This window comes from Rana temporaria, chromosome 2 (assembly GCF_905171775.1).
Source record: "Rana temporaria chromosome 2, aRanTem1.1, whole genome shotgun sequence".
NCBI lineage: Eukaryota > Metazoa > Chordata > Amphibia > Anura > Ranidae > Rana > Rana temporaria.
This window is the reverse complement of record NC_053490.1, coordinates 30,538,500-30,552,304: the sequence shown is the minus strand read 5'-3', so window position 1 is coordinate 30,552,304 and position 13,805 is coordinate 30,538,500. Positions and strand designations below refer to the sequence as shown.

The 13,805-nt window shown below is 46.4% G+C and overlaps 1 protein-coding gene across 13 annotated transcripts in view; it reads left to right on the top strand.

The window, feature by feature from the left end:
• EMSY (EMSY transcriptional repressor, BRCA2 interacting) overlaps window positions 1-13,805 on the top strand; it is a 110,466-nt gene that overhangs the window by 42,823 nt on the left and 53,838 nt on the right. For 11 of the 13 annotated variants that reach the window (XM_040340015.1, XM_040340012.1, XM_040340008.1 and 8 more), the window contains 2 exons: window positions 8,500-8,664; window positions 11,814-11,966. In XM_040340015.1, coding sequence (XP_040195949.1) covers window positions 8,500-8,664; window positions 11,814-11,966 — 318 coding nt within the window. The remainder of the gene's footprint in view (window positions 1-8,499; window positions 8,665-11,813; window positions 11,967-13,805) is intronic. The other 2 variants (XM_040340013.1, XM_040340009.1) reach the window with 1 other exon arrangement.

Here is a 13,805-nt window from a genome sequence, read left to right as displayed (position 1 = left end):
GACTTGGTAACCATTCGCGGGCCACAATGAGCAGATGACAGGTCTTCGGTCACTCTGCGTATGCAATGTGGACTCGGACACGTCCCACTCTATTGGCCCTCTCGCCTGATCAGATGGAAGTGGACGGAACCACTTCTGTTTTTTTTAGCAGATCGGATTGGAAGTAGGCAGGTGTAAAAAGTCTGTTTACATCTGCCGCTCCATAGAGGTGAATGGAGGGTCAGATTGGGTGAGACAGATCATGTTAAAGGGGCCTAAGGCTACTTTTACACTGGTCTGTGTTCTACCCACACCGTGGATGCAGCTGTGCCTTTCTTGAAGGTTATCTGTACTTTGCCATAGAATTCTATCATATCCTACAGGTGTGGTGCACGTTCTGAACGTGCACCAAACCCACAGGTAAAACCAGAAGTCTATGGCTCAGTGCAGGTAAGCCACAGGAGCACTGCACTACACCTGCGGATTTGTTTGAAAGCAGCCCAGTAACCACTGCACAACAGATATGTCCCTATATACACTGGGCCGGATTCAGATACGACGGCGTATCTCCAGATACGCCGTCGTATCTATTTAGTGCGGGCAGTCGTATCTATGCGCCTGATTCAGAGAATCGGTTATGCATAGATTTCCCTAAGATCCGACCGGCGTAAGTGTCTTACACCGTCGTATCTTAGGCTGCATATTTACGCTGTCCGCTAGGTGGCGCTTCCGTATAGTTACACGAGGAATATGCTAATTGGGTATTTACGCCGATTCAGAAACGTACGTCCCGCTGGCGCATTTTTTTACGCCGTTTACGTTAGGCTTTTTCCGGCGTTTAGTTACCCCTGCTATATGAGGCGTAGCTAATGTTAAGTATGGACGTCGTTCCCGCGCCGAGTTTTGAAAATTTTACGTTGTTTGCGTAAGTCGTTCGCGAATAGGGCTGGAAGTCATTTACGTTCACGTCGAAACCAATACGTCCTTGCGGCGTACTTTGGAGCAATGCACACTGGGAAATTCCACGGACGGCGCATGTGCCGTTCGTGAAAAACGTCAAATACATGGGGTCACAGTGCATTTACATAAAACACGCCCACATCATCCCCATTTGAATTAGGCGGGCTTACGCCGCCACACATACGTTGCGCCGCTGTAACTAAGGCCGCAAGTTGTTTCTGCATACGGAACTTGCGCCCTAAGTTATGGCGGCGTACCGAATGTGAGCTATGTTACGCCACGCCGGCAGATACTGCAATTTATCTGAATCCGGCCCTGTGATTTTAGTAATAAACTTGGTGTCCCAGGCAGAGTGCATTTGGTATCACTCCACCTATGACAGGAGCCGGTGCTATACAGGAAGCATTGGCTTATGTGGCTCTGTTCTGCAGCTGCTTGCTTTCTCTACCGCTGGCTTCATTCAGAACACTGATGCTCTGGTATGGCAGGTAGGCAACCTGCAATCTGGGCTTGCCTACCTGCCACCCCAGAGAAGGAGGTCGCGGGCCACATCTGGCCCCCAGGCCACTGGTTTGGCACCCCTGGTTTAAGCAGTGCTTTTCGGCCCCTAGCGGGGTGCTTTTTAGCCCCAAAGAGGGGATTAAAAACGCCTGTGTTGCAGCGCTTCTGAAGCGCTGCCCATTCATTCCAATAGGCAGGGGCGTTTTGGGAGCGCCAAATACAGCCGTCCCAACCCGCCCCCAAAGATGCTGCTTGCAGGGCTTTTCGGAACGTCCCACAAGCGCACCACCCCAGTGTGAACAGTCGCACTGGAATGAATGAGAGGCAGTTTTCAGATGCTTAGCAGGGCTATTTTCAGCGCTAACACGCCTGAAAGCCGCCCCATTGTGAAAGGGTTCTTAAGCTTACACAAAAATTGAACTACTATATCTTAAAGCCCAAATGAACTTTCTGGTTAAAGGTAAAACTTATTCCAGATGCATTAAAATAAGTTTTGTTTTTCCTGTAAAAATTATCCACGTCCTGAGTTAAAGTCTGTACCCCTGCCAGCAGGTTCAGAGAAGTCCCCCTGCTATCTGTGGGGAAGCAGTGGTCTCTCTACCCAGGTCCAATATGCCCCTTACTTAGATGCAGCCACAGCTTTCCAATCAGTAGAGAGCATGACATTTGCCAATTGCAGAGCTATAGGTCTGACTCAAGGGGGCACCTTGGACCCTATTGAGTCATAATGTTGAATTAATTTACAGGCTACCTGTCGGGATTGAATTATAGGAGCGGCCACTGCTGAATTGATCGGCAGTGCATATTTTGCGCTTGTCTTTCTTATCCTCTCTGCATGATATGCACATGCTTGTTCCAGGTCAGTGACTCCTAAATTAAGGACGAGGTTCCTGGAATTTGCTATTTAAAGTGTTTGTAAACCTTATACATGAAATATGAACAAAGCATATCCCTTTTTATAGTGTGAAATTGTCTATATCCAGATTACTAAGTGTCATTTCTGTCTGCTGCCTCCTTCCTCTGCTATCAGCATGAGTCACTTCTGACAAGTCTTCCTGACACCAAGAGAAAAACGGTGACGCAGGAGGGACCTCCAGCTGATTGTTAGGCCCCTTTCACATTGAGGCGTTTTTCATGCGGTACAGCGCTAAAAATAGCGCTGCTATAACGCATGAAAAAACCTGCCCTGTAGTGTTCAATGTGAAAGCCCGAAGGCTTTCACACTGAAGCGGTGCGCTAGCAGGAGCGCTCCAAAAATCCTGCTAGCCGCATCTTTACTGCGGTATAGGAGCGTTCACCGCTCCTATACCGCGCCTTCCCATTGAAATCAATGGGAAAGCGCGGTATTAACCCTTTTTCGGCCGCTAGCGGGGGTTAAAACCTCACCGCTAGCGCCCGAATATTGCGGTAAATACGACGGTATAGCCGCGCTACAAATAGCGTGGCTATACCGTCACTGCAGCTCCACGTCTCAATGTGAAAGAGGTCTTGGTCTCTGCTCTCTTCCTGTGTGATGGGGGGGGGGGTGTCTTTCCTTCAATCAGCTCTCACACTGCAGAGCTCGGTGAGGAGAGCTCTAACTTCAGCTCTCTGCCCCCTTTCTTCTGAACTGTCAGGCAAGCTTTATAAATTCAGCACTTTGAATGGATGTAGAGGAGAGAAGGCTGCAGGTGAACATGTACAACTTATGTAGTAGGGTTTGTTTCATATTTGTATAACCTGAGACCAGTCACTTCAATGGGTATATGTACAGTGAGGGGGGGAAAAAAGTATTTGATCCCCTGCTGATTTTGTACGTTTGCCCACTGACAAAGAAATGATCAGTCTATAATTTTAATGGCCGGTTTATTTTAACAGTGAGAGACAGAATAACAACAAAAATATCCCGAAAAACGCATTTCAAAAAAGTTATTAATGGATTTTCATTTTAATGAGTGAAATAAGTATTTGACCCTACCGCAAAACAGGACTTAGTACTTGGCGGCAAAACCCTTGTTGGCAATCAGAGGTCAGACGTTTCTTGTAGTTGTCCATCAGGTTTGCCCACATCTCAGGAGGGATTTTGTCCCCACTCCTCTTTGCAGATCCTCTTCAAGTCATTAAGGTTTCGAGGCTGACATTAGTAACTTGAACCTTCAGCTCCCTCCGCATATTTTACATGGGATTAAGGTCTGGAGACTGACTAGGCCACTCCAGGACCTTAACCACTTAAGGACCGCCTCCTGCACATATACGTCGGCAGAATGGCACGGCTAGGCACATGTACGTCCTGTACTAGTACCCAGCCGTGGGTCGCGGGTGCGCACCCGCGACCCGGTCCGAAGCTGCGGGACCCGATCGCCGCTGGAGTCCCGCGATCGGTCCCCGGAGCTGAAGAACGGGGAGAGCCGTGTGTAAACATGGCTTCCCCGTTCTTCACTGTGGCGGCTGCATCGATCGTGTCATCCCTTTTATAGGGGGACACAATCGATGATGTCACTCCTACAGCCACACCCCCCTACAGTTGTAAGCACACTTCAGGGAACACACAACCCCAACGGCGCCCCCTGTGGTTAACTCCCAAACTGCAACTGTCATTTTCACAATAAACAATGCAATTTAAATGCATTTTTTGCTGTGAAAATGACAATGGTCCCAAAAATGTGTCAAAATTGTCCGATGTGTCCGCCATAATGTCGCAGTCACGAAAAAAATCGCTGATCGCCGCCATTAGTAGTAAAAAAATAAAATAATTAATAAAAATGCAATAAAACTATCCCCTATTTTGTAAACGCTATAAATTTGGCAACAACCAACCGATAACCGCTTATTGCGATTTTTTTTTTTTTTTTTTTTTTTTTTTTTTTTTTTTTTTTTACCAAAAATAGGTAGAATACGTATCGGCCTAAACTAAGGAATTTTTTTTTTTAATATCTTTTTGGGGGATATTTTATTATAGCAAAAAGTAAAAAATATAGCATTTTTTTCAAAATTGTCGCTCTATTTTTGTTTATAGCGCAAAAAATAAAAACCGCAGAGGTGATCAAATGCCACCAAAAAGCTCTATTTGTGGGGAAAAAAGAACGCCAATTTTGTTTGGCAGCCACGTCGCACGACCACGCAATTGTCAGTTAAAGCGACGCAGTGACGAATCGCAAAAAGGGGCAAGGTCCTTTAGCTGCATTTTGGTCCGGGTCTTAAGTGGTTAATGTGCCTCTTCTTGAGCCACTCCTTTGTTGCCTTGGCCATGTGTTTTGAGTCATGCTGGAAGACCCATCCACGACCCATTTTCAGTGCCCTGGCAGAGGGAAGGAAGTTCTCACCCAAGATTTGAGGGTGCATGGCCCCGTCCATCGTCCCTTTGATGCGTGAAGTTTGTCCTGTCACCTTAGCAGAAAAACTCCCCCAAAGCATAATTTTTCCCCCTCCATGTATGACGGTGGGGATGATGTTCTTGGGGTCATAGGCAGCATTTCTCCTCCTCCTTGAGCTTTTGCCAAAGAGCTTGATTTTGGTCTCATCTGACCACAACACTTTCACCCAGTTCTCCTCTGAATCATTCAGATGTTCATTAGCAAACTTCAGACATTATATGTGCTTTCTTGAGCAGGGGGACATGTGGGCTCTGCAGGATTTTAGTCCTTCACGGTGTTGTGTGTTACCAATTGTTTTCTTGGTGACTATGGTCCCATCTGCCTTGAGATCATTGACAAGATTCTCCCGTGTAGTTCTGGGCTGATTCCTCACCGTTCTCATGATCAGTGAAACTCCACGAGATGAGATCTTCCATGGAGCCCCAGACTGAGGGAGAGTGACCGTTATTTTGTTTCTTCCATTTGCAAATAATCGCACCAACGGTTGTCACCCTCTCATCAAGCTGCTTGGCGATGGTCTTGTAGCCCATTCCAGCCTTGTGTAGGTCTACAATCTTGTCCCCGACATCCTTAGACAGCTCTTTGGTCTTGGCCATGGTGGAGAGATTGGAATCCGATTGATTGCTTCTGTAGACGGGTGTCTTTTTATATAGGTAACAAGCTGAGATTAGGAGCACTCTGTTAAAGGAAGTGCTCCTAATCTCGGCTCGTTACCTGTATAGACACTTGGGAGCCAGAAATCTTGCTGATAGGGGATCAAATATTTATTTCACTCATTAAAATGCAATCAATTTATAACTTTTTTTTTTTAAAATGCATTTTTCTGGATATTTTTGTTATTTTGTCTCGCTGTTAAAATCAACCTACTATTAAAATTATAGGCCCAGATTCACAAAGTAAGTCCGAATGGCCGCTGTCGTATCTATGCGCCTGATTCTTAGAAATAGATTTGGCCAAGATACGAGTGGCGTAATTCTCCTACGCCGTCGTATCTTGGGGTGCATATTTACGCTGGCCACTAGGTGGCACGTCCATTGATTTCCGCGTTGAATATGTAAATGAGCAAGATACGCCGATTCACGAACGTACGTACGCCCGTCACAATTAGTTACGCCGTTTACGTAAGACATACGCTGGCGTAAAGATAAAGCTGGTCTCTAGGTGGCGCAGCCCATGCAAGGTATGGACGTCGGAACAGGCGTATCTTTTTACGTTGTTTACGTAAGTCGTACGCGAATAGGGCTGTGCGTAAGTTACGTTCACGTCGTAGGCAGTGTTCGACGTATCTTAGGCTTTCTATCCGACGCATGCGCACTGGGATACGTCCACGGACGGCGCATGCGCCGTTCGTTCAAAACGTCAATCACGTCGGGTCACGGTTCATTAGCGCAACGCACGCCCACCTCTTCACAATTTGAATTACGAGCGCTTACGCCGGCACATTTACGCTACGCCGCCGTAACTTAGGACCTAAGTGCTTTGTGAATACAGCACTTGCCTCTCTAAGTTGCGGCGGTGTATCGTAAATACGATGCGCTACGGCCGCCCACACTTGCGCTGCTCTATGTGAATCTAGGCCATAGACTGATCATTTCTTTGTCAGTGGCAAACGTTCAAAATCTACAGGGGATCAAATACTTTTTCCTTCACTGTAAGACCCCTTTCACACTGGAGGCGTTTTTCAGGAGCTTTAGCTCCTGTAAAGCACCTGAAAAATGCCTCATCTGCAAGCCGCATCATTGGGGGCGCTTTAATCACCCCTGCCCATTGAAATCAATGCAAACAGAAAAAATTCTCCTGCGCTCTGGTATTTCCTGCTATAGGGTAACGTGGTCCAATTACAGGGTATATTCAACGGTCTTGAAGCCCTCCTTCAGAATCATGGGAATTCATAAGGCTAAAAAAGAGAAAAGAAAGGAGGGCGCACCGACCTATTGTGATACCGTATAAAAGGGTTTTATTACATATAATAAAACAATGGTTATACTCACAAAATTTGTTGTAAACAGCGCTTTGACAACCAGTACAACTGGTACACAGCGACGCCAGAAGAACACGGTGACGACACGGATCAAGTGGTATCTGACTGGTGGTATGGCTGACGCGTTTCAGGTGCGTACCCCTTTCCTCTGAGCCTTGGTGGTCTGTAGTTGCTCTGAGCAAAGGGGTACGCCCCTGGAACGCGTCAGCCATACCACCAGTCAGATACCACTTGATCCGTGTCGTCACTGTGTTCTTCTGGCGTTGCTGTGTACCAGTTGTACTGGTTGTCAAAGCGCTGTTTACAACTCATTTTGTGAGTATAACCATTGTTTTAATATATTGTGACAGGAAGTCGGGTAACTCTGTGGGTGTTGTCAGACGGGACATACATTTCTGCCTTGTTTAGACAATACACCAATTGTTAGACGTCGGTTGTGAGAAGTAGCCAGGAAAGGTCTAAGGGCGTTGGAAAACGTCAGCTGTTCAGAATGAGGCAGTTAAGGCCTCTATAAGTAGTCCAGAGGATTACCACTGAATTGCTGCATCCTGAGAGCCGGTTCACACTGGGGCGACTTGCAATCTGACTTCATGTCGCCTCAAGTCGTCCCAAGTCGCGCTGTAGAGAAAAACAATAGAAGTGAATGGGAGCGGTGTTAATACACACGACTCAAGGCGATCCGACTTCAGAAAAGGTTCCTGTACTACTTCAATCTGACTTGTAGGCGATTTGTACCCATTGATTTCAATGGAAGTCGCCTCAGAAGTCGGATCACTGTCTTAACTGAAGCTACTTTAAAGGAAAATAACATACATTTCTCAGGCAAATCTCTCCTGCCCCCCTCCCTCCCCCAGAGCTGATTGTTTTATTGGCCACTGGAAAGTCTCCTGTCCTGGAGACGACTTCAAGTCGTGTTGTAAATCGCCCCAGATCGCCCTGTGGTTCATGTTCAAGTCGTGTCGTAGTCGCCTCTGAAAGTCGCGCTGGAAGTCGTGTCGCCCTAGTGTGAACCGACTCTCAGGCTTTGTGAGTAAGGAGAGCAGTGTACTGAAAGTCCTCTGAGGAGGTGAGGAGGTGATTGATTTTTCTGTGTGATAAAAATCAAAAGACTATGGTTTTTCTGCTGTATGACCAGTAGTGTCTGCCCAGCACTAGGCTGTGCCAGACTCCATAGATAGGTTCCTGTGTGGTGAAGGTAGACGCCCCAAGTGGCCAGGGTTTATTTTACGTTTGATTTTGTTTATGCTGTTTGGATGCTTGCACTTGTTTCCAGCAAGATGGAAGAATAAACCAAAATCTTTGTTTTTCAACCGTCTTCGACTGCCTGTCTGTATAAATTCAGTGTGTAGTGAACCCACCCAAGGGGGTCACACACCCCGCTACCGAGCGCACCCCTTACAATATGTAATAAAACCCTTTTATACGGTATCACACTAGGTCGGTGCGCCCTCCTTTCTTTTCTCATTGAAATCAATGGGCAGCGCTGCCGAAGCGGGTGCTTTTTAACCCTTTATTCGGCCACTAACAGAGGTTAAAAGCGCTCCGCTAGCATCTGAAAAGCACCCCAGCTGTCAGTGGGAAAGGGCTCTAAGGGTTTACAACCACTTTAACAATACGTTGGCAATATCAGCTTCCCTGTTTTTACCAGGAAAAGTGAACTTTTTATATTTCAAACACCTTTTTTTAAAAGTGTAAAAATAAAAAATAAAATCTTTGTTTCACAAGATTCCCAGCCTGTAGTCCACGTCATCGCATCTCGTGGTCAGGAGTGGTCGGAGCATGAAATAGCGATGGACACCACTCCTACAATAATCTACCAAGATATCGCAGGAGAGTCCCAGTCTGCCACTTCCACCATCAAGGCCCTGATGGAGCTGCAGCAGACCAGCAGTGAGTACCCTAACACCATAACACAAGAGGTGTCGTCTGATTATTATGAGCTTTCTTTCATCCAAGTGATGAAGTGATAACATCCGAGACCCATTCCTCATCTCCCTGTGTGTCTCGTTTCCTATAATCCACGTTTCACTGCATCACTTACCCACCCCATCTTGTTTCTGTAAGGGATAGGAACACATTACATAGTTGTTGGTGTCACCCCATTTATGTTTGTGTTCACAAATCCAACTCATCACAAGTAAATGGAATGCCAGTAGATTTATCCTGAAATTTAAAAACATGTAAAATGTAATCTAATACATGGTAATGTCCAGGCATGTGTAAAACGCATATCATTTCTGGCCCCTTCAAATTCTCATATAACTTTCAGACACCCCCCATCATTGGCATCATCTCCGAGTAGTAACCATGGTCAGCTGATACAAATGGATAGAGTAGGGAAGAGTAGAAAAAGATCAACTCATATATGGCGGCATGTAGTTGCCATCATCCCATAATTATTGAAACATTTGAAAAAAACGCAAAGAATGGGATTATATAGGCAACACACATAGAGCTTCAAAATATATAAAAAATATATCCATTTATTACAAATATATTTCTATATATTTGTAATAAATTGATAGAGCTTCAAAATATATAAAAAATATATCAATTTATTACAAATATATAGAAATATATTTGTAATAAATTGATAGAGCTTCAAAATATACAAAAAATATATCAATTTATTACAAATATATTTCTATATATTTGTAATAAATTGATAGAGCTTCAAAATATATAAAAAATATATCAATTTATTACAAATATATAGAAATATATTTGTAATAAATTGATAGAGCTTCAAAATATATAAAAAATATATCAATTTATTACAAATATATAGAAATATATTTGTAATAAATTGATATATTTTTTGTATATTTTGAAGCTCTGTGTGTTGCCTATATAATCCCATTCTTTGAGTTTTTTTCAAATGTTTCAAGAGTAGGGAAGAGTTGGAACCTTTGAAGTTTTTATTGCTCTGTGTGTCCCTGCTGAGGAGATTTCCACAAACTTCCTCACCTGGGAACACAACAGGAAGTGAGTGGAAATTTTCAGCCAAGTAAGGGGGGGGAGGGAACCCTGCTGGGTTCAGATGACCACTTTGGAAGACTTCTGTACAGGTCCTGTCCCAGTGACAACCAATTGTTTTTTTTTTTTTTTTTAGTTGCTTTCTATTGCTTTCTCCTGCTGTTACCAGGATTGGAAGTGATGGGTAAGGTCTATGTTGGGGATACAGCCGGCAGGAAAAAAACGACAGAGGTTCCCTTCACGCCATTTGCAACTAGAGAATACGTTTTTGTGTATGTTCCACTTAAAGGGATGCTAGAGTCCTTGTTTAACAAACATGTTATACTTGCCTGCTCCTATGAAGTGGTTTTGCACTGAGCAGCCCAGATCCTCCTTCTCTGGTCCCTCGCTCCTCCCTCCTGTCAAGTGACCCCCGCACAGCAAGAAGCTTGCTATGGGGGCACTTGAGCCAAGCCGCTGCTCTGTGTCCATTCAGACACGGAGCCGTGGTGTCTCTCCCTCTCCCTCCCCCGCTTCTGTCAGCCATTGAGCCCTCTTCACTGCCACATTTGAATTTTTTTTGGGGGGGAAGGGTTCCGAAAGCGGGTACTTGGCTTTGACAGGTACCAGCTTGCTTCTCACACTTTCTCTCCCCCCTCCCTCTCTCTCCCTCTCCCCTCTCCCGCTTCTGTCAGCCATTGAGGGAGTGTCCCGCCATGGTCTCCCTCTCCCTCTTCTGTCAGCCATTGAGGGAGTGTCCCGGATAGCCGAGACTTTCATGCAACATCGCTGGATTGAGATGGGGCTCAGTTAGGTGGGCTAAAGGGGGGTTGCTGCACAGAAGTGTGGTGTGTGTGTTTTTTTTTTTAATATCTTGATGCATAGAATGCATTAAAATTAAAAAAAACTACCTTTAGAACCATTTTAAAGGAGAAAATTGGGGTGGCTGCAGCATCTGTCCCACATCGGCTCTGTGCGATCGCATGACCACTGACTACTCGGTTCTCGGTCTGCTCCAGGCAGAAAGCATTGACCGTCAGTCACCGCTCTCTGCCCCTCCAGCACTCACTGGAGCACTGGCAGGGATCAGGAGTGGCTACCTCCCAGCTCTCGTCCCTGTGCTAAAAGGTGGGAGCTAGCTGCCAATGAATCGGGCAGAGGGTTGTATCGTGACAATATCGTCGGGATACTTTTTAAGCATTAACCTTCTCTGCCCTTCAGTTTATTGCCCTCTAGAAGCTAAATCTGGTCCACAGAACAAGAAGTACCGTATTTATCGGGGTATTGCGCGCTCCGGCGTATAGCGCGCACCCCCAAAGTGGACCCGCATTCCTGTAAAAAAAAAAAAGATTTTAGTACTTACAGTTTTAGTGTCTTGCGCTGCGTCCATCGGCGGCCTCGTCGGGTCCGTCTGCGGCTTCGGTGGTGTCCTCGTCGGGTCCGGCGTCCTTCTGCGGTGTCCTCCCCGCTTCCCGCGCTGAGTTTGAACTACTGCGCCGGCATATACCGAGCGCAGTACACTCGTGTATAGTCGGGCAGGCTCCGCGAGAGGAGCCGTCACGTCCTGTACGTCCAGGACGTGACTGCGAGAGGAGCCGAGCCTGCCCGACTATACACGAGTGTACTGCGCTCGGTATATGCCGGCGTAGTCGTTCAAACTCGGCGCGGGTATCGGCGTATATCGCGCACCCACGATTTTGCCCTGAATTTTAAAAAAAAGTGCGCGGTATACGCCGATCAATGCGGTAATTGTGCTCCTCTGATCCAAGTCTTCTGTGAAACCAAAGTCAAGGTTATCCATTATAGGTATGTACCAAATGTTAAACTTCCTGCAACAGTCGGCCTTGTAGAAGGGAAATGTGGCCAATAAAAAGCTACGGCTATACTTCTTCCCTTTTTAAATTCTTCTTTGTGATTGATCAGCCAGGGGGGTGTCCTACATAGACCACATACTGCCCTTAAACATGCAATTTGTTTCCCAGTTACGACCTTAATTGGCCAGATCGGCTGATAAGTCGGTGGGCACATTTAGTATCCCCGGTCAGCCAATGGCATCTGTTTATAATTGCCCTTTTGTTCTCCAGTGAAAGAGAAAGTGGACACTAAGCCCCGGCAGCTGACCATTGACCTCAGTCAGATGGCTGTTCCTCTCCAGAAGGCCCCTGATAAACGTCAGCCTGAAAGCCCTTCCTTTTCCGTGGTGGAGTCAGAGTTGGTTGCAGAATACTTATCTACAGGTAGGGGCAATATAATTAGTAAGCTGTACAAGAGTGGAAGGGGTGGGAGTTAGTTGGCCATTACTGTGACTGTAAAATTGTATAAGGGGGAAAAAAAAGTGGTTTAATGCTGAACACGAAGCAAGCAGCTGCATTAAATGCCATGGAATATCTACAGTGGAACCTTGGATTACGAGCCTAATCCGTTCCAGGAGAATGCTCGTGATCCAAAGCACTTGCATATCAAAGCAAGTTTCCCCATATCCCCGAGAAGTTCAGCCGAGCTGTCCCGAGCCTTTCTGGGGCTCTCTGGCGCCCCCATACCTCTGGCCACATGCAGTATTGCATGCCACAGAAGTAAATGGAAACGGAAAGAATTAGTTCTGCATTGACTTCTGTGGCATGCAATACCGCATGTGGCCAGAGGTGTGTGTGTGTGGGGGGGGGGCGCCAGAGAGCCTCAGAAAGGCTCGGGGACAGCTCGGCTGAACTTGAAAAATCTCGGGAATGGAGTATTTCTGAACAGCTTCCATCGGCACTGGTGCCCCCGCAGCATCTCTGGCCAAATGTAGTACTGCACACCGCTGTGGCTTGAATCCTGATTGTTTTGCGAGACAACACTTGCAAACCGAGTCAGGATTTTCAAAAAAGAAAATGCTTGTATTGGGAAACGCTCGTTAATTGCGTTTCTCATCACTCTACTCCTTCTCCCCCATTCTACACGGTCACTTTTTGCACTGAGAACTGAGCCTTGTTGGCTACTAGAGTTGGCCCTCCCTCTTGATCGTCACGGCCACCCGAACGGAATTTCGGACAACGACCTTCCCCCGCAGCTTTCTGGGACACTTGGGAGGTCCCGGAAGACTGCAGGACCATTCACAAAGCACCCAAAAGGGGAAGTTCCACTTGGTTCCCCTTCATCGCACATCCCAGAAGACTACGGGACCATTCACAAGGTGCAGCGGGCTCACGCAATGCCGCAAGGTATGTTCGCTTTCAGTTTCCCTTACTAGAGATGCCGGCGCATCGCTGGGTCCCTGGACAGGCAAGTGTCCTTGCATTTAAAAGTCAGCAGCTGCAGTATTTGTAACTGCTAACTTTAAACATTTTGGTGGGTAGACTGGAGATCCCCATTAAGATGCCGATGCCGGGACCCAACGCCGATTGATGTATCTGCTTGGGGGAGGACAGCGCTGGTTCCCTGGACAGGTAAGTATGCTTCCATTATACATATTTGGGGGGGGGGGCAGGAGCTCTTTAGGTTTTCTGCTTGGAATTTAGATTTGGGCTTCATTCACAGATTGCGCTGCCAGAAGGTGCATGTTTGCGCAATGTTTAAGAGTGATTGAATGGGCGGCCCTAACGCAACATACATTAACATGCAAAGTAATGTGCGTCAAAGGTGAAATTAGCCTTTGGAGCAGGTTGCATGTTCCACCTGGTTGACACATGTAATCTTACAGTATCTGCAGCTCCTCCTGCCTCACCCCTCCTCCCTGAGACGGCAATCTTTTTCCTACTGTCACAATTTGAAAACGGTGCTACCATGCGGGGCTCTGCCCACACGGGCGCATCGTTTATTCCGTTTCCTGTAAATTAATAGACTACAGGTACAACCATTGCAGCCGACGGCTTTTCTCAATGAACTATGAGAGTGCCGGTGAGCATCCCCTGTAGTTTATTGATCTTCCAGGTCTCAAGTAACTGCCTGCCTGTATGGGAAATGCAGGCTGACGGCTATCCTGAGAGTCTGCAGGAGCTTGACGTTGCACCCGCGATCTGCTGATCGAGGGTGCAATGCTCTGCAGACTCCTTAGATTTTTTTTCTTTTTTTCTTTTTTAATAAATGCACTTTTTTTT